This window comes from Argiope bruennichi, chromosome 11, assembly GCF_947563725.1.
Source record: "Argiope bruennichi chromosome 11, qqArgBrue1.1, whole genome shotgun sequence".
Lineage (NCBI taxonomy): Eukaryota > Metazoa > Arthropoda > Arachnida > Araneae > Araneidae > Argiope > Argiope bruennichi.
Window position 1 is genome coordinate 26,619,983 of NC_079161.1, and position 25,182 is coordinate 26,645,164.

The 25,182-nt window shown below is 27.7% G+C and overlaps 1 protein-coding gene across 1 annotated transcript; it reads left to right on the forward strand.

Annotated features, from left to right (window-relative positions):
* The first annotated feature begins 1,959 nt into the window (after nucleotides 1-1,959).
* Nucleotides 1,960-18,024, forward strand: LOC129957161 (intraflagellar transport protein 22 homolog). The gene is made up of 6 exons (XM_056069338.1): nucleotides 1,960-2,144; nucleotides 6,770-6,852; nucleotides 8,536-8,625; nucleotides 10,828-10,926; nucleotides 15,021-15,121; nucleotides 17,826-18,024. Exons 1-6 carry the CDS (start codon nucleotides 2,106-2,108, stop codon nucleotides 17,978-17,980), a joined length of 567 nt encoding a protein of 188 aa, XP_055925313.1. The 5' UTR covers nucleotides 1,960-2,105; the 3' UTR covers nucleotides 17,981-18,024.
* The last annotated feature ends 7,158 nt before the right edge of the window (nucleotides 18,025-25,182 follow it).

The following is a 25,182-nucleotide window of genomic DNA, read 5'->3' on the forward strand; positions in this document are numbered from 1 at the left end:
TTTCAAATAATTATCACATATATTTTATCTCTCTCTCTCTCTCTATATATATATATATATTATATATATATATAATATATAAATAAAAATTATGAAAGCGTGAATTTGTTTGTTTTTAGTTAATGATTTCTACAAATTAAAATGAAATTATTTATTCATAAGTTGCATAGATTTAAAAAAAGGTATCCATACCTTTTATATTTCATAATTTGAAATTGCAAACATAATTTATTCAATATATACTAATTTGAGTTTCATGTTCTTTCTTCTAAGCAAACTGAAAACATCAAAGTCTCAATATTTATAAAAGTAATTACATAAGGGGAAAAAAAAAAATACAATAATTTCATTAGTAAGCTTTAAAATATTAACTTATCTAAGAGTAATAATTATTTTTAAAAAGAACTAACTGGGGGAACTATATTAATAAAATTCAACATTCAATACTATTTAAATAATATGTAAAAAAGAACATATGTAATTTTTCAAAAACACTGCCATAGTCATTTGTCAAAATGTATCCATCGGACAAAAAAAAAGGGGGTGGGGGGATATGGGAAAGGAAAGAATAAAGCGGCACCAAACGAATTAAAAAGCGATGTTAATTAATTTTGCATAAACAATAATTCCATTGAAAATACTAATTAAAACTTTAATATAAAAAATAGAATTATATAACTACGAAAACTTGGATTAAATAATTCAAAATAATATCTTTTTTTAAAAAATCAGAAGTTTTTAATAATTGATCGGCTAGCTTAATATTTACTAAACAACGTCAACAACAATGTAAACAGTGTCAACGTTATCGGCAGACATAACGACATGCGCAGAATGGTTGAAAATTGAACAGAAGCGGTTTGTTTGGTACCTGACACGTGACCGTGAATTGACCCCATTATAAACGAATGAAATGTGGGTTATCTTATTACTACACGCACTGTACTTAATTTTAAAAATTAACCACCTTTTAGATTTGAATACTCGATGCGAAAATTTATAATAATATTAAATTTTGAATTCGTTTCAAGTTATTATTTTAGTTTATTTCAGAAATTTATTCTTTCTTAGGTAAATTTTTAATTTTATAATGAAGAAAGTATTGATTGTCCTGGATCTTGTTTACGAAGAAACTCCGAAAACTAAAATCTTCTTTCTTTCTTTATTTTACTAAATAATATTCTTTCTCATAATCTAATCATTGTTTCCTGAAGTGGGGGAGCCAACAGTATTGATTTCCTCCTCTTCTACTTTGAGGGGGGGGGGGCATGTTGAAGATTCCTCAACCTCTTCGAAGCAAAAACCAAAAATATCAAGTAGTATTAAATATCAAAGATCTGATTTATTCTGTGCAAGGTGGCGGAATGAAAATAAGTTTCCATTTATGAGGATTATATCCCTTGGATCAGACAATTAGACTAATAAAAGAATCTTTTACAACTCCCACTATAGTTAGAAAAAACTATGCCTTATTTTTACCATCTTAATGTCATAATAATTTGTAGTAGGTTTAAAACAAGTTCTGTAATTTATGATGGGAATTTTTGGATACTTTTCAGCGCTTATTTTTAAATTTCCGAAATATATTTTGAAAAGCAGAAGTAATGAGCCCTAGCGTTGATTCTCGATCGTTTTAAAAAGCTATAAAAACATGCATCTTTTTAAAATTTTCTTTATATTATTAATTATGAGTTATGCCATAAATTAACACAGATAGAAATGTTTGAAAAACCATGGAAATTATTTAATTGATAGTCTTGCTACTTTTTAAAAAAAATGTTTTTGTTGTTTATTAAATTACATTTTAATTTACGACTACTCGATTGAATTAATTTACGAGCAGTATGTTAGTGCCCTACAAACCGAACAAATAAAATTAAACAAAAATGGTGAAACGAAATTCAAATTTGTTTTCAACTTTTTACATTTACAACTGGCAACAAAATGTTGAATTTTATCTTAGCAACCACGATAACATCCCATTCTGGAGGTTACCATGCTTCATAGCAACCATGTTGCGAGATGTAAACAAAAATTATATTGCAAATGTTTCTTCAAAAATACAATGGATCATCTGTAATTGAAAGGAGCAATTAATTGTAAATATGTACAAAGTAAAATTACTAGTCATTGGTCCATGTGAGGTAAATTTTCTTATTCCCTTTTTTTCTTTGGAGGGATTCTATTTATTCAGTGTGCATAATACAATCAATGCCTTCACTGAACCTTAAAATCATATATTTATATGAATATTCATAGAATTAAAATAAAAGAAATATGAAAATATATCCTTTTGATTTTATCTTAAAATGTTGATAGAAAATTATTTTTGTGCTTGTGTTTATTGACAGTTATAACATCAATTTAAACTCTTGAATCGTTGGCACTATCAAAAGAAGATAAACATTTTTAAATCAGAACCTGATAAAAAAGCTTTCTCTTCAATTGAAACCAGAATTTATGACCCTGAAAGTCCCTAGAGCTTTAATTGTTCTTTTGCCAAATTTGTTGACTTAAATAAGCAAGAATAATTCTTAAATTGAAGCATACTTTATCATTTTTATAAAAATAATATATCAATTCAAAAAAAATTATATATTTCATGACCTTATTTATTCATCAAATTACTTGAACTCTAGGATACTTGAAAAAAAAATAATTATGGAACAACTTTGTACATAAAATAAATTGTGAGTGAAAAAGTTTCAAAAAATCCTGATTTAAATAAAAGAGAAAAGATATTTTCTATTAAAGCATTTAATGGATATTTACCTTTTATATATCTTTTCCTATCTACTGACATTCTATAAGATTTAAAATTAGTGGTTTCTCCACAAGCATGACAAAATCATGCCAACCGTTCAAAAGTCCACCATCCTGGATGACTTCATCAAATGCTAACAAATGATATTTAATATTGCTATAAAAAATTGACTGGATTGCAATCAACAAAATAATTCATCCTTCATGGCCTGATATTTATTTTAAGATTAGTTGAAAAGAATTAAAATCTTCATCTGATTATAGTGTACGAATTTTTGCTAAAGTGCATGTTCATTAGTTCTCTAAATAATAGTTTAAATCACTGTATAGTTCAAAGTTATATTCTTTCTTTTATGGTCTTTAGAATGGTAGATTTTTGACTAGGCAATCGCCTAAGACTACTTAACTGAGAGGGAACTCCAGGCAAGTTGATTTTTTAAAAAATGTTATTAACATATTGCCAAATAAAACAATTTTTTTTAAATGCAAATTCTATTAATTACAAAGTATTAGGATGATACTGACATCTTGCCAAGTATAATAGTGAGGTTTCTATCTGTTTCATTGCACTCATTTAATTATTACAATAAATCTAAATAGCAAACATCTGTTTAAATATAATTATCTGAAAACTTTGATATCATGAGTCATAACAAAAAAAGAAAGAAAAATATACATTTTTGCTAAGTTATTAATATAAAAAATTAAACTAACTTATTAATTGATTAGACTTTTTTAAAAAGATGAGCCTCCTAGTAAGCACTACCTTGGGCTGCAAAATGTCTAAAGCCACCACTGAATCTCTATATACTAGTTTGATATATTTGAACCTATTTGGTCTTCTACTTGGTTTATTTCTATTTGTAATTTAACCCCTTTTAACTGTTTCATTTTCTTTACTATCTAATAAGATGACACCTTCTATTTTGGGAATATTTTCTTATTTTGATTCAAGTGGAAATCCATTGAAGACTTATCTATATATTTTAAGTAATTTTAATATTGAATTATAATCGTTATAAATGGTTTATTTTTTGCTTACAATTATCAAAATTTGATAAATCAATGCATATATGGCACTTGGCAAAACAGTTAAGAAGTTATCACTTGAGATCATTGCTAGTAATCTTTTATGACTCTGTATTAGTGCTATTTAGTATCCCAACAGTAAATGAAGTTTTCTGAAATATGCCACAAATCAAAAATTCAAACATTGAATTCTAAGAAAATTTCTTGTTAGAGCTTTGAATATATGAAAAACTAAGTGTTAAATTTACTAAAAACATTTTTCTTTTCATATGCTGATTATATTTTTCTTAGCTTGAAATATTTTTAAACGTGGAATTTTCTGAAATATTTTTGTATATATTTAATGAAGTAACTGTTAAATGTGTGAGCTGTCTTTAATTGCTGTGAGTCTAAAACTCATCAGTAAAAGTATTGTTGCTAAATTTATTGATACTTATGCTATAAAATGAATACAAAATTGAATTCAGTAAATAAAATTGCTAAATACAGATTTTGAATTCATATATGTGCTGAACATTCACGTATTTGTGAGAAATCTGTTAGTTGAAATCCATCATTTCAAAAAGAAAAAAATTAAAATTGCTGTTTGTTATTGTTTATTCAAAAAGTTTCTACATGTAGTGTGAACTATATAATAATTGAATTGAAGTCCCATTTAGAAGAATGAATATATATTTATCTCATTTTTCAGTTATATAATATTTTTTTAGTTCATTTTTGATTTAAATGTTTAAAGGGGTTTCACACTTCTTTGCAATTCTATATGAAGTTTAATTCCTTGCTGTATCTTTAAAAAGCCAACATATTGATTACATTTTAAACAAATATATAGTATTTCAAACAAATAAATAAATAAAAACATGCAAACAAACACGTATAATTATTTAAGTTTAGTTTAATTAATAAAGTTAGAATAAAGAATAAAATCCAAGCCATTTTGCAACTGTGGAATATAAACACAATATTTATAGAAGCTTAATTCTGACTAAAATGGAAACATTAGAAATTTAAAGACATGTTTTTATTTTCAATAATCAGTTTTGAAATTTTATTAGTTGTCACTATTCTATAAAGTAAATGGTACAGCACTTTAGAAATTTCTTGCAGCAACTCAAAATATGCTGCATCTTTTTTTAAAGCAGAATTTTACTTAGGGCTCTCTATTTATCAGCAAGTTCATATTGCTCTTATACTAAGAAAATCTTGCCTACTTATTTTTATTTATTATTTTATTTATTTATTTTTGCTTGTTTGCTTTACAACAGCAAAATTATCAAAATTACACCATAAAATATACAATTTTTCAATAATTTCACATTAGTTTGCTGCTTTTGATAGATTTGGCCATTATCTTGGTAATTGAGAATTGATATATTTTGCCAATTTCAACTTGCCAACTATTGAAATAATATAAATTAAATGGAAAATTATTATTTCAATTAGTTGTGTGTCTTGTATTGTACAAAAATGCCTAATTTACAATAAGACATTTAGCTAGCAATATTCAAATTGAATGATTTATGATAAATTTGTATTTTTTTGACAATATAAAATTGTAATATTCTTGCTTAGTTGGTTTATTCTGTATGATGTGTCATAAATATATAATTATCTATTTTCTTCCTTCAAAACTTCTTTTATTAACAGCATTGATTTATGATATTTCAGAAATAAGTACTTTAATGTAGATATTGAATAGTAGTAATTTTAAAGAGAAAAAAAAGATTATAATGTGTGAAAATTTTAAGTGAAATGTATTATAAGTAATTTATTCTTAATCGAATCTTTAAGACTAATGCTTGAAAAAAAAATTTCAGCTAGAAATTGAAATTGAATAATTTTATTTAATTGAATATATAGGAATGATTTTCTTCATAAGATGATTCCTTATTTATTTACTTTTTATTTTGTTTTTCCAAAAAGATTTTGTGTAAAATTGCAGTCATACTAAATTTTTTTAATTTAAAACAATTCTTTTGGTTTTTATACAGAAGAAATGTAAAATTCATTGTCTATGTTCACTTGTTTATACTTTTTGCAATTATAATATTATCCATCTGTATAAAATTCTTTATTTGCTTTCATTATGAAATATAAGGCATAAAAAAATAAGAAGTTATTTGCTAAAATTTTTGCCTTTTTTTCCCCCCTATAAATGGTGACTAAAATTATTTTCCAAGAATAATACCTATTTGCAAATATCTGAATACTTATTTATTATTTAGAGTAGGAATAGAAATCCCCCCATGCATACTCCCCAGACAAATATCTACCAAATCTTAACAATTCATTAACGACTCTAGATAATAAATGTCGAGAAAGGAATTGCGCCAACATTCGTATTTGGCGAAGATTAAAGCCTTATTCGCAGAAAGTTATTTTTCAACTGTTTCGATTATCAGAAGAATTTACTTTGTTCACATTTATATAGCATGAAATCATATTTACAAAGAATTATTTTATAAATATCATAAAAGCTTTTTTATTTTACAGAAATGCTAGTTGTGGTATTATCTTAACACAGGTAATTGAATTCAAGTTTAATTCTTAAAAATTTAACAATTTGACTGTGTAATCCGAAAACATTGATAATAAAATTGATTAGATTATGATATTTTCTTCCCCCTTTTTTTAAAAAATTATCAAAGGTGGAACAGCTTTAAGGTTGTTATTATCACAATTTATTTATTTTAATTTATTTGTTTACAGTTCTTAAAGAAGTTGTTTTTCCATTAACTTGAAAGCAGTTAAAATATCGTTGTCTAATATTGCAAAATTTATGATTTTTCTCTCGGCGATTTTGGATATACTTTTCAGCTGCTGCACTCATAGCAAAGTAATGTGTGGTAACAAAATTTATTCTTGTTGGCAGCTGCTATCAATATGAAAGAAAAATATCTTCTTGAAATATAAAGAATTTATTCTTTATTTTGCAATTAAGCTTTAACAATGGCTTTAATCATACATTTCTTTTTAGTGTGGGAAAACTGTCATCTCTAATTTCTTAGCTGATGCTACAGAAACTATTCCTAATGAATATTATCCTACGCAAGGTGTCAGGTAATTCGTTCTTTGATTTTTATACCTCTTTCTCTCTATATATCATGTAATATATAGGTGTGTTGTTTCGATTCATTTTATTTCGTTTAATGTGCTCATCATAATATATTGAGAAAAAAAAATGTGCCACATTAAAAAGATGAAAAACTATTTTTAAAATTCTAAAAATATAACTGAGATATAATTATTTTTTAATATTGAAATCGCACATAAATTTAATGGTTATTACTGTAAATGCATTATTCAGAAAGTATATACATAAACTAATGATAACTAATGAATGAATAACAGAATTCAATTTGAGTTAGTAATAGAGATGATTGAGTGTATTTGTGTTGATATTCTACAAGTGCACCACATGTATGTTTTAAAGAATGGAAATACTTTAAAACTTCATAACGATGTTTTTTGAAATTTAATTTTAATTTTAATAAAAATTTAACGAAAATTTTGCTTTTTTTTTTTTTTTTTTTTTTTTTCCTGGGAGACTTTCGAAAATATTATAACTGAAGAGGATTTTTACATCATCTTAATATTCAGTCAGTTTTGTGTTGCATAATTTTTTTTTTTTTTCTATTTTTAAGCAAGTTTTAAAAATATTTTAATCCGATTTTATAACAATATATTTCATTATTGAAGCGAAACTCTAATCATTTTTAGTGTTGCTACTAATTTTCGTGAAGATGCTAAATGTGATGCTTCTGCGTCTGGCGGTCTATCTAGGTTGAGCGTTAACATACACACACATATGCAGACACTTTTATTAGTAAAAGATATTAAACCATCGCTTTTTTTGTATATTTTTAGTACATAAAGCGGGATTTATGAAAGAATACAACGAAATAGATGATTTTATCAATAGTCTACGGGTACAAAATTATCCTGGTCAAATGATGTAAGACGATTTAATTTTGAAAATAAGTATTTATTTGCAAATCATTTTTTTTTTTTCAAAATAAGTGATATTTAGTTTTGAATGCTAATATATTTTATATTTTTATTTCATTGCTACATTAATTTGACCTAAGTTAGGTTACTGCTTAATCTTATTTTAGCAGACTACACTTTCAAACCTCTTAGCATTTTGAGATTAAAAATAAATTCTCAAGTAAAATGTGTCAAAATGATGCATTTGAAATCGAACGAAAGTAGAACGCTGATAGCACTTGGCAGTGTGGTGTAAGAATTATTCTTGGTATGGTTATTCTTTTTGCTTGGTTACGAATTATGATACAGACGTATAAAATATGCAAAGTATTAGACTGAATGTCGTACGATTAGAAATAGGTAAACATTTGGTACAAAATAATTAAATTTTTGTATAAATTATAACCTTTTTATCTTCATCTATTTAAAAACATAGCAGTAAGATATTAAAAAATTATAAAATGAATAAAATCTAATTTTGATTTCCTCTTTAGCAAATTATTTTTGAAAACTTTCGTGGAAGCAGGGCAAAAAATGTAATCTAGAATTTTTTATTTTTAGTATACTTTCAAAATGAAAAAAAAAAAGAAAGGAAAAGTTATTACCCCTTAACCCATACGTCATTCGGGTTCGAGTTATCGCTCATTATTTCTTAAGTAATTTAATGTTTAAAATTGTAATTTTTCTATGTTATTAAATATAAACATCATAATATATTGTAATAACATTAGTAAATTATGATGCATTATTTTGTAGAATCTTAGAATTCGAGAGCGATAATTTAAATATTGGTGGACGCATTGCGAAAGCTGAAGTGGAATTGTGGGATTGCAGTGGAGATACGAAGTAAGTTTTCTTCAATTTTGCTCCGATTTGTAATTATAATAACTCTTAGTGCTGTACCCAATGTTGCTTGGAATTAAAATATTTACGTGTTTAATATTTTTAATGCAAAAAGTACTTTTATATAAAATATAATAAACAAAATAACATTGTCCTCTGAATCGTTTTAAATTAAAATTAGAATGTCAGTTGAACCAAATGATTTTTAAAAGCCACCGATAATTAATTTTTGCCGCAAGTTATTAATATTAATTATATACTTCAAATTTGGTTTACAAATACTAAAATATAAAAAAGGTTTTAACGAATATTTTGAGAAAATTAATTAAATAGTTATTTTTTCTTTTATAAAAACATAAAAATAAATCGTCAGTAGTTGCTCATGATATAAATAGTTAATCGTCTGCTTTAAAATTTTTCTTTTAATGATCTTTTAGAATAACATTAAAAGAAAAACTTAACTCTTAATAACTCTTATCAGCTTTTCGCATAAATTCTTTTAAAACCAATAGAAAAACTTTGCCAAAAGTATTTTAAAATATAAAAGTAGTATACTTCAAAGTCTCACCATTGTTTAGCTCACCTTATTTCGAAAAATCATCAACATCTATTTCATTCTTTATTGAATTCTGAACACTTAATTACAATTAAAGAAAAAAATTACGGAAATGAAACTGAGGTCATTGAAAGAGTAAAGTATGAAATTTTAAGATGGTATAAAATACTTCTTAAGGATAATTTACTTTGACATTACTGCGGAAAAACTTCAAAATTACAGTTAATTTTTAATTAATTGAACATTTAATTATCTTTTGTACTTTGAAATTTTGACAGTATTTGTCCTTTTGTCTCAAAAAAAATAATAAAAATAAATTTTAAAAAAATATGCTGAGTTTGGCGAAATTTGGCCTATTTGCTTAGAAAGAAATGTAACAATGACATAGCCACAATGACTTTTATAATATACATATGTTATGATAGAAAGTAAGTTAAATTTCAATTTTGATCCTTTAAGTCAAATTTATACTAGAAGGTTTGGACTTGTTCTTGAAATATTCAGCTATAATCAAGGGAAATTTAAGTATCAATATGAGATAAACTACGGAATATATCATTGCGGCCAGTTGAATAGTTTCGAATGTTAGCCTAATGTATATAAATGTTATTGATATATTGGGTCAAAATTTAATTTTAAACACTATCGATTGATATTTTGTATTAGAAAATGTCCGTCTGTCTGTGACAAAGATAACTCAGAAACGCTTTAATCAGAAGGTTGAAATTTGATACACCGTTTTTACAAAAAAAATTACAGATTTGTATCAAATTTTGAATAAAATCTATTCAGAGGAAGTCCGTCTGTCGGGCTGTTCAAATATAAATTAAGACAATAATTACAAAACGAGGAAAGCTATATTGGTAAGATTCGGTACACAAATTTAACATCTATAGTGTTGATACCTGTCAAATTTTAAGACAAAACCAACAAAGAGTTGACTCTCTGTCGGTCTTAATTTCAGAAACATGTTAAAACGATCATTCAAAAACACAGAGATTTAAATATGCCAAATTAGGTATTGGATTTTGTGACTACAATGGCAATTTTGTGTCAAATCTTTCTTTCAATCGATCGAGAAAAATGCGTCTAAAGCTCAAATTCGATTTTCGGTACTATTAACCTCATGCCAAAAATTAATCGCTAAAAAACTTGCTAAGAACAACACGATCGATTCAGTAGAAATGCTAATTTCATTCCACATATTAATATTTCATAACTATTACGCCAATATCATGCCAAACGTTCTCTGGCATGACAAATTTTTTAGAGTATGCGAGATAGTTTTGGGAAAACCACTCCCGCTGGTTAGATAAAGTTTTGTAAAGCTGTCAAAATTACTCAATTTTACGAATACAAATTAAATCAAGTAGAATAAGATTTTCAGCTTTTGCTATGTTTAAAGGTAGGATTATGATCAAATGAATTATCTCAATATCCTCAACTAAAATAAATTTTTATGTTTTCGATTTACTGTTAAAATTTATTTGCATAGACAAGCGACCAGTAATACAAAAACTTTAAATTTCTTAATATCTTTTTGCGTAAGGTTAATAGTTTGATTCTGGTTTTCATAAGCGGCTTAACATGCTTTCAGTTGACTTTAATTAGCATTCAACTTTCTCAGTAATTCTATTGATATTGCACAGATTCGAAAATTGTTGGCCAGCCTTGATGAAGGAAGCAAATGGGGTCATCTTTGTCTACAGCAGCGACTATTCCAATATCCGGAAGGAGATGGACATGTGGTAAGGATAATCTCCCACTTTCATGGATTAATGACCACAATATTTATTTTTTCAGAAACTAGTTTTTAATTTAAAAATCTATACAAAGAAGGATTGAAATTTTATTTCAGATTAAAAAGCAAAAATGAATTTCGGAATTCTATAGAAAAACGCTGTTAGTTGTCAGAAATCAGACCTCGATTATATACTATATATGAGAAAATAAGTAGGTATACAGGAAGCAGATACAAGTGAGAGAAAATTAAGAAGAAATTGTATTAAATAATAATAGAAATTCGGACTTCTATTTTAAAACATTGCAACATGATAATGTTTTAGATTTGATTTGTCTATCCTTATTTTGTTTTAAATTTAAGTCTCAAATAAAGCAGTAATAACATGCATACAAAAAACATATTTAATATCGCGTATAAAACTAATAACTCAAACAATTAAAAGAATTGTTGTAACATATATTTATAATTAGTTTTAAAATTTATTAAAATTAAATAATAAATGATTTGATAATTTATTAAAACTAAGAATTTTTCATAAAAACAGTAATTTCTTACATGCTTTGTAACAGACTTTAAAACTGTAAATGGATCATTAATAACATTCTGGAATCCAGCAGTAAAACAAAACATTTATTAATAAATATACGTTTTTAATTCAAGTTAATTTAAATTATTAAATGCTATTATAGATATGCACAATTAATTTTAATTCGAATGTATAGTATAAAACGTTTCCTCTACCTAGCTATTTATCGTATGCGCCTTTAACGATTGCCATTCATTAGAAATATTTTAAATCTGCTCTTCTTTTTTAATAATTCTTCTGTATTTTGTCAGACAATATATTATTACTTTATAAATTATATATATATATATATTTAAGATTTAGAATTGGAACTAATAATAAAGCTCATTGCTTTTTTTAGTATGTAAAAAAAAGGGGGAAGAAAGAAAAACAGTATTGCTTTGATTCTTATCTTTAATCTGTAGAAAGAAAATTCTAAAACTAAATTCTTTTAGAAATAATGAAAATGTTTTTGTTTTTTTTATTGCAAAGAAAAAAAAAGTCTGTAAATCATATTTAAAAATATTTTTAAAATTGGGAAAAAAAGTTCCCCAAGAACTATTTTATTATAATTTAAAAATTAATTATATTTCTGAAAATGAAGCTTTATTTGTCGTCTTGATAATAGTCAGTTTTATTCTATTTATCAACATATTCAGCATTTTGATATTTCACTCAGTTCTGTAAAATGCGGTGAAGTGAGTCAGAACTCACATTCAGGAAGGAAAGCGAATATTTCGAACACCTGCTGCAACTGAATCGCGGTGATAATTTGTTTTTTTAAATGACACTCTTTCTATCAGTTTAGATTTCTTTTTCTTTTGTTTATTTGCAGTTGATTGTTTACTTTTGACAAAGGCGTCACAACTTTTTGATCACGTGCACTTCATTTTTATTGTGAAAATTTTAACTGATTGAGTGTATTTAATGAATTTGATGCAGTTGACAAAAGAGATTTCGGTTTTGAACTAATTTAGTTATACAGCTATTGGAGAAAAGAATGCTAATTGTTATTTAGATTCATTCTTTTATTTATTTATTTTCTCATATATGACAAATTATAATCATTAACAAAAAATATTTTGCTTCAAGAATTTTATGAATTGTTCATTTTTTTCCAGATTTTTCTGAATTAAAAATAAAATGATAAAAATAAAGAAAGCAAATAAAAAATATGAAATAAATAAATAAAAATAAAAATAATAACTTTTTTTAATTTCTCGGATGTAAAATGTAAAAAGTATTATAATTATCCTAAAATTAGACGTTAGTGTTAAATCTTCATATTTTAGCTGTCCCTAAATCCGAAAAAAATTATTTTTGTTATTGTATTTGTCTTTTCTTGAATGAAATACAATATAATAATAAATGAATTCAAAAATAGAACGAGCTGTTTAATGCATAATCAAATATATTAAAAATTAGGAATTATAAAAAACATTTTAAAAGCAGGCTTTTCTTAAGTCACTAAAATATTGAAAATAACTTTTGATCATCATTTTTAAGACTAAAACAAAATTCATTAATGTAAATCACTGAAAACAGTTCGATAAAGAAATTAAGCGAAAGAAATATCAATCAGAAAGAAAACTGAAATCGTCTTTTAAATTTTAATGTTTGAAATATATAATTCCCATTTTACTAAAATTTGTGATTTTTAATAGTATTTCACAGTCTTTACGATTTTTGTTTTGATCTCCAGATATTTTATCAAAGATGAGAGATTATAAGAGATCAAAGCAAATCAAAGTTAGCATTTTTACTTTTTAATATAAGATACTTACATTTTACCTCTATTTATTTTTTAATTATTATTTTAACTGTTTGCTACCTTTAAAGATTTCTGGTTTTCAAACATGTAATTCAAAACAGTATAAGTAATTACTTCAAAATTCTATCCAATGCCTATTTCTTACCCTACTTAAGGCGACACGGTACCTAAAAAATGATCAAAATATCGATTTTTTTTTTTTCTTGGCGCATTGGTTTGCTTATACTCTCCTTCACATCACACTAAAATATTAAAGCTGCATCTGTATTATTTCGAAAGTTATTAAATTTTTTTATTTAATAACTTTTATATTTTTTATTTAATAATATTGACAGGGATTTAAAAGGACCTGAACCTTTAAAAATGGCCTTTAAAGACTCGGAATTTTCGTACTAGTGTCACAGCCCAAAGAAATATTGCCGTGTTTCACTCTTTTTAGCAGAGAAATGGCTCCTTCTGGGAAAGATTCTTGATGCTTTTATCAGGAAGCTTTGGCCAATGGTAAAACATCAGTTCACATAAAACACATATAAAAACACCAATAAATGAGAAATTTGTCCCTAACATCATGACAGTTTATCAACGACTGACATCAGAGGAGCTTCTTTAACCTTACACAAGATGTTTGACACATAATTCAAACGAAAGTCTTCATAGTGTAATATGGAATAAGTGCTCAAAAGAAATTTCACCTTCACTGTATCGAGTCAAAATTGCAGTTGCAGATGCAGCTTCTAAGTGCAATGTAGGGACATATAAATCATTAAAAAGTGCTCAAGCAGGGAAAAACATTTTTTGAACAAATAATGTAGCCATGTGCAGGGATTATAGGCGTGTGTATCAGAGAAAACGTAAGAAATCTGTTGAGTATAAGTTAGTTAAGAAAAAAAAATTAAACTTTCTTGTAAACGCGCAAAGAATACTATAATTTTTTTTTAAAAGAACTTTTATACAAATCTGTTTTTTTTAAATCATTTGTTCAATACATTTTAATCACCAGATACGTTAATTTATTTTTAAAAAATCTAAATATTTTGTCGGTTTCATACAGCTGTTTTTCTCGATCAAAAATTCTTTTTACTCCAATAATGAGTACTTAAATCTCTATAAAATATTTGTATTGAAGATAAGTGTTTTGATTTATATATATATATATTAAATTATGTAGTTCTTATGATTATGCAAAAAATTTGCTTGAGAAAAGAGTAAAAAGATTTTTATTCACAAATAAATTTTTAAATATCTTTTTCACCACATTCTGTTTTTCTTCATCTCCATATTTTTAAAACGCCAAGACATTTTTCCAAAATAAGATAGCATTTTCAAATATTGTGCACAAGTTCATCATTATGTATTTAATAAAAGCGTGAATGCAATAAGTATTCATTTGTTTAGTTTTTTTTAGAGGCTAGAGTTAAAATGAGATACTGCTAAATTTCCTTATTTTTCTACACATATAATAAAAAAAATTTTATATTCAAATAGGTGCCAAATACATTTTGTAATCCATGCACAATTTTGAGAAATATATTTCAGAAAATCTATAAAAATATTTGAAGCAAAATACTTTTATTTGAAAAAGTATTAGCAAATTTTAAAAATGGAAATTTCATCTAAGCAGTTTAGATGAATTGTTTATTCTTTTCAGGGTGTTTTTATTTCAGTGTTACACTACTATGAAACTTTACTGTATAATGCTTAAAATTAAAAAAAAATGTTTGAAGGTAACGTGTCCCCCCTTAAGTGTTTGTATGTCTTGCAGGTATGCCAACTTCGTCCAAACTCAAGGCCTGAAGGATGCTCAGTGCATGATACTTTGTCACAGAAAGCCCAACCAGTCAGAAACACGGTCATCAGAACTTTGTAAGACTGATTTTTTAATTCTGTTCTTGACTAGCTGCCTTTGGCGACCCGCTACATCTCCGAGAATACTGGTTCTATTTCATTTCAATTAAATCTCTTCTCCATAATTTAATATTGATTCCTTCGACAAAATATTCATAAAACTGTAACAGACATACGAATAGTGTTATTTGAATAGCTTTATTGCTTATCATGTGTATTGAATTCCATGATATCATAATGTTATTAAAATTTGATAATCGTTTGGATAATCTGTTTTTAAATACATGTTGTCTTTTACGATATTGTTATTTTGTTTTCTGGTTCTTCCTGGAAAGTGTTCGGATAATTAGCAAAATCTTTCCTCTTTACTTTTCAACTGTTGAAGGAGATCAATTAAAATTAAATCCTTCATTGAACAATAAAAATGATTTGAATTTCAATAAAACAATGAAATTTCCTTCCAAAAATTATTTATATTTAACATTTTCTAAATTAAAAAGAATGTCACTCCTGTTTTAATTCATTATTTCTAAGCTCTAATACACAATTCACCGTGACTTTAACTCGCCGGGATCCAGTTTGAACTATTTCCTCCTTGGAAACGACGACTGAATCTAAAGGTAAATTTACACTCAGCCAGTTATAAAATACCATTAAAATCATACATGCGTAGAGAGAAGATTGCGCATGTGCTGAAACAGCAGATAATAGCAAGTGCTTGTGTCGATGGAACAAGTAGCTGCTGCTTCGCAGTTTCTGCACATGTGCAATCTTCTCCCTGACATTCAAATTGTTTTCATTGTTTCATCAGAAATTGTTGATTTTCTTGTACTGTTGAAAGATAAGAAAGAAGGATTTTGTTTAATATCTGTATAGTTTAGGAAACATGAAAAAGTAAATTTACAGTACCGCAAAATTTACAGGACAGATGAACCTCATGTTTGCATTTTTTTTTAATCCCTCCATGATGTCATGGGACTGATCTCCATTTGAAAAGTTCATGTACACAGTAAACATAACTTAAGTAAGACTATTAAAAAAATAGGGCGTTAATGTCAGATGATGTGGCGAAATCATCGTTTAGTTTAGTTATATTAACGTCTCCTTTTAAAACAACACTAGGGCTATTTTAGGACGGACCTGGTCATTTTGAGCCGCGGTCAGATGACGAGGACGACACCTGAGCTGGCACCCCCCTCTCCACACCATACCACACCAGCGGTAGGACGTTTGACCCGAACGTTTAATGTGCACAAACGCGCTTACACGACGGTTCTTCGGTGGAATCGGGTCTCGAACCTGAAACCCTCCGGTTCCGAAACCGAGACCTTACCACCAAGCCACCAGGGCCTGGCGAAATCATGGAGTTACATTTACATGATTTATCTGATATCAGAATATAATCAGTATACCCGGTGAATCAACTGGTCGCTTGAGGCAACTATTAAATAATAAAAGATCAGTTTTAATCTCTTAATCAAGGGTTCCTAAATTTTAAAGCATTGTGGTCAACTTTTTGGAAACTAAATCCATAGCTCCCCACTTCATTTCTAAACGTATGGAATTTTTTTAGAGAGCAGCGGTACACATTCTGTTTTGAAAAAGGTTTTATGGGCAGGTAATTTTGTAAATAAAAAAATATTAAATATAATTACAAAAAGAATATTTCTAATGTATTAACTATCATATTTTCGCAAACTTTGGAAAGATATACACATTCTAGATCTTACTGTGATCCATCGAAAATTGATTCACGACTTATAGTTTTAGAGAGCCTCTGCTTTGAAACAAATCATCTTTCTTAAAACGGGTTCTTCATTACCTTTTAAAAAAAGGAATAATTTCCTGTCGGCAAGTTGGAAAATAAAGATAGATACTCTTCTGTATTGGCTGTGAGTGTATGCACAATATATTTCCCTCAGAAAAGAGTCTTCTGGTGTTGAAGACAAAAGCCCAATGTGGCAAGATAATAGCAACAATAACAGATAAAAATCACTGTTTTATCGGTTAGATAAGTATATAGACAGATATTTATTATGTTGTTCTTAAAAATCTTCTTACCTATAAGTAAAATAATGAACTCGTCACTTTTATGGGTAACAATATTAAAAATGATACAGGACCAATCGGACTTGTTGTTTACTTTTTACTGATTTCAATCTCTATATATATGTAGTTTTTAATAGTAAGTTTTTACAAACTGAAATAACAAAATATTTAGTTTCGGGTTATCTTCAGATTGATTTCAGTATTTTGTCTTAAAAAAATCTAATTTAAAACTGATACACTTGATTTTAAAATTGATACCCCCTCCTTTTTTATTTTATTTTACTCAGTCTAAATACTATTTAATAATCTAATTGGGCAGTTTTTAAATTATAAAGAGATGTATTTTGTTAGAGTCATAAAACGGCATAATATAAAACTTGGAATTGTTATTAGAATAGATTTCTAAAAACAATTCTTGATTTTATATGAATAAGTTCGATTGCACGTCCATTCTAAGTTCAGATTTCTTGAAAAAACCGTCAAAAATATTGAAAAATTGGGTGCCTGCCAGAGATGTGGTACTGTTAGGTATTTTCCTATTTTGACCGTTTATTATTCCGCCCCCCCCCTCCTCCCCTCAGATCTATGTTATATTGCGGGCTGTGAATAATTCTGAGTAAGGGAAGGATGTGGGGGTGGATGTTATATCTCATCCCGTTTGTCTCTTTTTCAGCCAGCCTGTTCTCCCGCATCCCGTGGCTGAACACAAGCGTCGAGGAGAACGGTGGAGCTCTGAGGCGGGAGTTCAACAGTTTTTTGCAGCGGTTGCTTAGCAACATCAGCGAGCGGAGGGATCAAGAGGAGCTCTCCATCCTCAACCAGCACTGACGCACTCTCCATTTTAGTCAATAAAAATAATATTCTCTTTTGAATCTTGTGTTTGTATTGTGATTGAATAGTTGCCCTTGATGACTTGTTCATTCCCCCCGGAATATTAATTAATTTTAATGAAATGCTGAATTACAACGCTTTATTCGGAGGAAAACACGCAATACAGGTAGCAAAAGACGACAGAAATATATGCAAAGGTAGTATTTGCAAATAATAATAATAATAACTCATATGCAAACTGCAAATAGTTATTAAACAACCGCACATCACAAAGCGCTCAAAGAGAATTCTTTCTTTGAATTCTTCTAGAGACCAATATTTCAAACAGAGTATTGTCTGGAATCCCATTTATCGTATGTGCCCTTCTACGATAGAGTATGGGAAGTTTTAGAACGATTCTGTATCTTGGTTTCTAGTTAATATCGTGAAAATTCGTGCATTTTCCAGAAACTCCTTTTAATCGCTAAGGCCGGAGCTCATTGATCCCCTATCCATTAGAGATAGTTGTAGCTATCCATTAGAGATAGTTGTAGCTATCCATTAGAGATAGTTTTCCTTATTTTCGGATTAATTGAGCAGTGAAGTGGTATTTCGAATTCGTACCATTATCTTAGCACCACTCGATGCCTGCGCTACGCTGGACTGATCCAACTAATTCGCCGTTGACTCGCAATGCGATTCTAACCTTTCGACGACTCTCTACACGAATTCTTCGGCTTAGACTGCCGGCCTTTTATAGTCTCCGGAGCAGGGCAGAGAAGGTTCTGGAACAATCCAGCATATATCGGCTTCTATCGCCAAAATTCTTGAAGATTTCAGTATTATCTATTTTTTTTGTCAAGTCTAGCACCAGGCCTGGGGGTCACTGATCCAGCATCCGATCAGCATCGAATATGGCTGATCGTAAAACGGCCTTTCTTACGAAGGAACTATTCGTGCTGGAAAGCAACATTACAGATTCGTAACAATATAAGTATCCATGTCATCTTCCATGTTAAACTTGACAACTTCAGTTTATATATATATGTGTGTGTGTGTGTGTGTGTAATGATATTTTAATTCTAATTTCAATTTAATTAATTTCCAATATTTTATCTTGGCCCATGGTAACTTCATTCTAACAATATTCTCTTATTTCGTGATCCAATATTCCACTTTCGATTTGATTAATTCCTCTGTAAAGAATAATGCGCCATCAGTACTACGTCTCAAATGAAAGTGATCCCTTAGGTGCCCTTGAAAAGGTGTCAAAGGTCACCACGTGTATTGAATTAGCACATGGCCAGAAATCCAATGTTATATAAGACTAGTGATCATTTGTTCGGCCCTTTATTCTTAGTTCTGCTTTTGTGATGTGCTGCGTCTGTTTGTAAATAAATTACTTTTCGAGATGGATATTAAGAGAGAATAAAGCGAAAGCAAAACTACAACGTATCGCCTATGTCTTCAAACCTGCACTCAGCTTCAACCAAAATAATAATATAATATAATTCAATAATATAATATAATTCATAATAATAATATAATTCAACCAAAATAATATATATATATAACACAATTGATCTGGTACTGAAAGAGCATGGCATATTGTAAGAGCTCGTCTAACAGCATATTAGCTGGATTAAAACATGTTTATAAAACTTTTTAAGAATTGCAAATATTATCTATCAGCATACTGGCATATCACTTAACATATTAACAGATTTTGTTAATAAATTCCTCCCAAAATTTCCTGAGATAAAATTACAATAAGAATTACCAAAGAATCTGAAAATATAAACAGGATCTTGAAACAGCGGCCAAAATATTTGATAGAACAATAAAAAGGTTTGAATTTCATTGCAACAATGAACAATATTGTTTGAAATTATGCAAAAAAATATTTTTAATATCAAAATTCTAGAAATATTGAGACAATGTAGCTGTTATTGTTTAAAAAAAAACAAATTTGAATGTTAATATAAAATTTAATTCTGTGTGATACAAGAAACATTAATCTTTTCTTTGTGGATCATAAAAAACATTTAGGAAAAAGCTTTGTTTGTTTATTTTTAATTCAATTTTGAAAATGTATCCATAGTTTTCGGGGCAACCTGTATATTTTGGTAATTCATGATCAGACAGTCTTTCCGAAGAGCTACAACAGCCACTCATTCCCTTTAATTAGTAATAGTGATAATATTTTTTCAAAGAAAAAATGGCTTCTGCGAATGCAAATTATTCATTTAAGTCCTTAGAAAGGAAAAAAAAAAAAAAAACAATTGGTAGTAAAGCCGAGTTTACACTGGCCTTGGTTTACACTTATAAGACGGCAAGTAAAACAGCACATGCGCAGAAACGGACTGATTTATTTTTGCAACAATTTCAGAAGATAGATTCAGGCATTCCATGCTTGGCTATAAATTGCCGTTTTGGCGTCCTTAAATTTTAAAAAGTCCTTAATATAAAAGTCCTTAAATATAAAAAAGGTGAACATACCTAAAATTGGAAAACTATAGAAAACAAATGGAAAATAAAATGTAAACACATACACAACCTCGCATCAGAAAGAACAAAGAACAAAAAATGTCTGAATGATTCTATGATAAATGATGAATTTTTTCTCGCCAAAAAAAAAAAAGAAAAAGGTAAATAGATAAAATTCGGTGCGCAGGTTCATCGTCTATAGTGTAGATACCAATCGAATTTTGAGCCAAATCCAGCAGCGGATTGATTGTCTGTTACTTTCAGAAACATGCAAATGCGATAACTCAAAAACACAATGACTTAAATATATCAAATTTAGTGTGAAATTTTGTGACTACAAGTGCAATGTTGTGTTAAATCTTAAACCTTAATCTCAAAACTTCTCTAAAATAAAGACTCCATTTCCGGATACTATTAACAGCGTGCCATGGGTTATTCGCCAAATAACTCGCCAAGGGTGACACGATAAAGTCAGTAAAGATACTAAATGCACGCCAAAAGTTAATATTTCGTAATTATTGTATGCTAATGCCATGTAAGATGTTCTCTGGCATGGCGAGTTAGAGAGTGCGTGAGAAAGTTTTGGGTAGAACACTCCTGCTAAGTGTTTTTTGTTTTTGTTATCTTTTTTTTTATTTAAAAACCTTAACAAATAAATTTTTAAAAAATTAAATGTATTAAATTCGTAAAAACAATTAAATAAAAAAAACTTTCGTTGTAACTCGAATTAATTAATTCATTAGCTTCGTGGAAATAGGTTTTCTAAATTTCCGGATGAAATCTTTCGCATTTCCATGTATTACGCACTCTTACACGTAAACGAGCATAAACAAGTGTTTTATCGGTGAGATTATTGTCCGAATTCTCGCCAAACGCATGAAGAAATCGAACCAACCATCCAAAAACTCGCCAGCTTAGATAACTATACGAAATGGCAATTTAATGGTTGTAATAAAAACTTCTAGCATTCCCACTTTGACAAGAATCACGAAAAAAAATTAAACGCTGGCAAATTACATTTCTGCTGAAAGAAAATAATTAGAAAAGTTTAAGCCAAAACGTTTAAAGACTTCATAATTCATCGTGCAGTAGGGCAAAAAATGCGAAGAATAAAATCCTAATGGAATTTAATATCGCAGTGATATTCATTTGGCGAAAATCATGGAAATGTGTATTACGATAATTAAAATTTAGGAAAGTATTCAAAATTACTTCATAGAGATTAAGGAATAATTGAATGCTGTATAAGGCTATAATAATACCTTTGGGAGATATCGACTAAAAGGTCATTTGACATCAATAGAGTAATAAACTTTTTTATGCATTTTTGTTTTTAATTCTTTCTAAAGAGGGGTTAATGGAACCTATATGGTAATATGATCTGTATGTATATGAATAACGAATGATTGATTTTAATTAATTAAGAAAATAATCTGCAATAAAGGAAAATTTTTAAATATAAGTTTTTTTTTCCTTTTCTTCTTTTTTTATTAACAAATAATATAACTTTAACCGGAAAAATTTATAAGAATATTTGAAATAATTTCTGTCGAATTTGGATTGTATAAAAGAGATTTTCGTGTAACATTTTCTAATCAATTAATTTCTGTTAAATTTTTTATAAATAAAGGCCTTTATAGCTTTCTATCTATGTATGATCCACATTCTTTCCTAAATCACTGAGCTGAATTAATCAAACTCTGATCATTTTTTATTTAAGACAAGAGAAAAAATATTTTCAACTTTTCATAGACAAAATTTATTTAAATATTATATTAATCAGAAATTAACTGAACTTTTTTCTGAAACATTTGGGCAAATTATCCCATTAGAATAGAAGCATTCTTATCCTATGTTAATATTAAAAGTTTTGCCTTTTTAATGATACTAGCTTCATTTCATTGTAACTTACTTTTCAAAGTTTACTCACAGGTGAGTTTACTAAATATCTGAATAGACGTAGACGAATTTTAAATAAGAAAATCGTTTGGTACTCCGTTGCTAGGTAACGATGACACTTACAACTAATCTGCCTTTATTTTTTATATTTCTGTTTCATTTTTTAAAAATATTTTCGGCAACATTTATTCTTGGTTTTAAAAGAATTCTAAAGCTTATTTAATTAGATTTTAAAATACTGCTTTTAAAATTTTCTGTTATCTTTATCTACCTCTTTTACGAAGAAATAAACGATTAATATTGTAATTGGAAAAAATACAGAATTCTGAGAAGTTAAAATTTCAGTTAATTAAAAATTAAGCAAAATTTTGTAGTTTTCCGTAGTGTCTGTCTTCCGAGTATATTTTTTCCCATAAATTATCTTAACATCCTGTAACTTTCAGTGACGCAAATTTTATCTAATTTGTTTCTCGCATTTTAATAAGTTTTTCAAAATCAATTTTATGCACAATTTTTAATAATATTTTTTTATTGCTGAGGAAGAAAGATGCATATGAAGAACTATTTTCAGAACAAAATAGCAGAATTAAAAAAAAAAAAACCACTAGAAGGAAAGTTTAAAAGCAGACGATTAACAATTTATATCAAGAACAATTATTGATTCTATTCATTTTCAAACTAAAAATTACTTTAATTAATTTACTCTCCTAATATATTAGTATTTCAGTATTTGTGAACAAAATTTAAAATATTTATGCAAGAAATTTTAATGAAGAAAATTATATATAGGCAGTAAATCTTAAATGTTTTCTTATTTCTAAAAATATGAATTTTCAGATCAATTGTTCTTTTTCCCAACGTTATTATTTATCACTCACTCGTTTCCAATCTCAATTTTCACTGGATTTCAAGGTTACATGAAGGATAAAGATACAATGAACTACATTTTCTTTCTGTAAAATTAAACCATGAATCTTAAGTCATAAGAAGGAAAATGTTTTTAAATGTTTGAAAAAAAACTCTTAAAAAATTAAACTAGTTTCAAAACTATTTTTCTACAAAAACTACTTCAGGGATTAGCAGACAGATTTTCTAGGACGGACTTGGTTCAAATTTTGAAAGAAATCTATAAATGTATTGTGAAGACAAGTAAACAATTTCAACTGTCTAGTTCGATTCGGAAAAGTGCTCTCCTTACCCCTCTGCGGAGTAGAATTGTGCAAAAGTGATAAATATGGGATATCGAAACGAACAATATATTGGTATAATCTGCTACATAAGTTAAAAAAGAATTATAAAGTAAGCCATTTGGCCGATTGAAAAAATAAATCGAAAATAGATAATAGATTATCTGTAGATAAATCGAAAATCCTTTAAAAGTATGTACATTTTGTAATTTTTTCCTCCTGCAGTGAAACATTTAATTTGTTGTATATGATATTTTTCATCCATAAAGAATGTATCAGTTTTATTAAGCTTAATTTTTAAATTATAAAATTTGATAATCTATATATATATATAAAGAAAATTAGAGCAAATTATTTTTCCAATTGATACGTTTTTTAAAAAAATTATATAGCAAAACAATAGAGCGAAAATGGCACAGCTTTGGCAATTATTTTTTTCTACCAGACATGTGGGATCGTCTCGATAAGATCCTGCAATAATTATTTTTTATTGCAATAATTATTTTTATTTTCTGCTCATTAAATGAGCAAAAAAAAATTTTTAAGGCAATTTTTTTTTTTTAATTTTATGTTTTTTGAAACTTTTTTCATTATTCCTTATTTTCTTCTGTTAGAATTACAAAATGTTCAAACAGTTTTGCCTCCTATTGATACCATTTCAAAATATGATTCAACGAAACCGAGAATAACCGGTTTGAACTGGTTGGTTCAACTAGAAAGCGAATGTTTTTAAAACCGGTTTTCATGCTGCTCACGAAGCCGAAACAAAGAACGGGTGTTTTCCCAGAATGATTCATCTTTTGATCGAAATAAACTCGCCCTAACAACGTGTCACTCAGCGGTCCTCTCTCCAGAGAGCAAACGATATATATTCACGCATGTTATGGGCGTGTGACTGCCTCGTAAGTAACAACAGGATACCATTTCGAAAATGTGTTTTTCCTTTACTTTGTGTCGCATTTGTGCTTAGAAGATTTTTAGAAATCTAGGAAATAAATGGCTAGATTTTAAGGCCATTTTAACAAATTTGAAATCAAACAAGTTTAATTAAATTTGGCCATCGAAAATATCAACTTAATAACAAAATAATTGAGGCTCAAAACATCTCACTTGTCTGCAGAAAAACTCGTTAAAATTTTGCCAGTTGGCGTCTTTTCAAAATTGGATTTAACAAGCCAGGTACTCAGGCCTTGATCGTGCACATAATTTATATAACGTTTGGATGATTAAAAAAAAATATTTATTTCACATATTGCCACGTTTAAAAAATAAAGAAATAATAAAACTTCTACAAAATAAATAATAGAGCTTCTTACTTTAAAAATGCATAAAGGCACGTGAGCTAAAAATTAATATCTTGAAAACAAATAATCAAATAAATGAAAAACAGAAGAACAATAACTTCTATCGGCAACATCATGTAAATATTTTATTAGAAACTTCCAGAAGCTACACCTGCTTTACTTCTTTTGATTTGTATATATAATCTCTTATATTGGAAAGAACATTTTGAGCTTTTTTATTTTGTTTTATCATTCTTTTCACTTTAAAAATAAACAAATTTTCTTAAACTGCATTTTTTTCACGACATTATTTGTTTAATGCAAAAATTCAGTATTACCCTTATCTTTAAATTTATGTAATTAA

Coding starts and splice junctions, on each gene's coding strand:
- LOC129957161 (XM_056069338.1), top strand. CDS start 2,106: ATGTACAAAGTAAAATTACTAGTCATTGGTCCATGTGAG. Junction 6,853..8,535: donor TATCCTACGCAAGGTGTCAG/GTAATTCGTTCT, acceptor ATTATTTTGTAG/AATCTTAGAATTCGAGAGCG. Junction 10,927..15,020: donor CGGAAGGAGATGGACATGTG/GTAAGGATAATC, acceptor TATGTCTTGCAG/GTATGCCAACTTCGTCCAAA.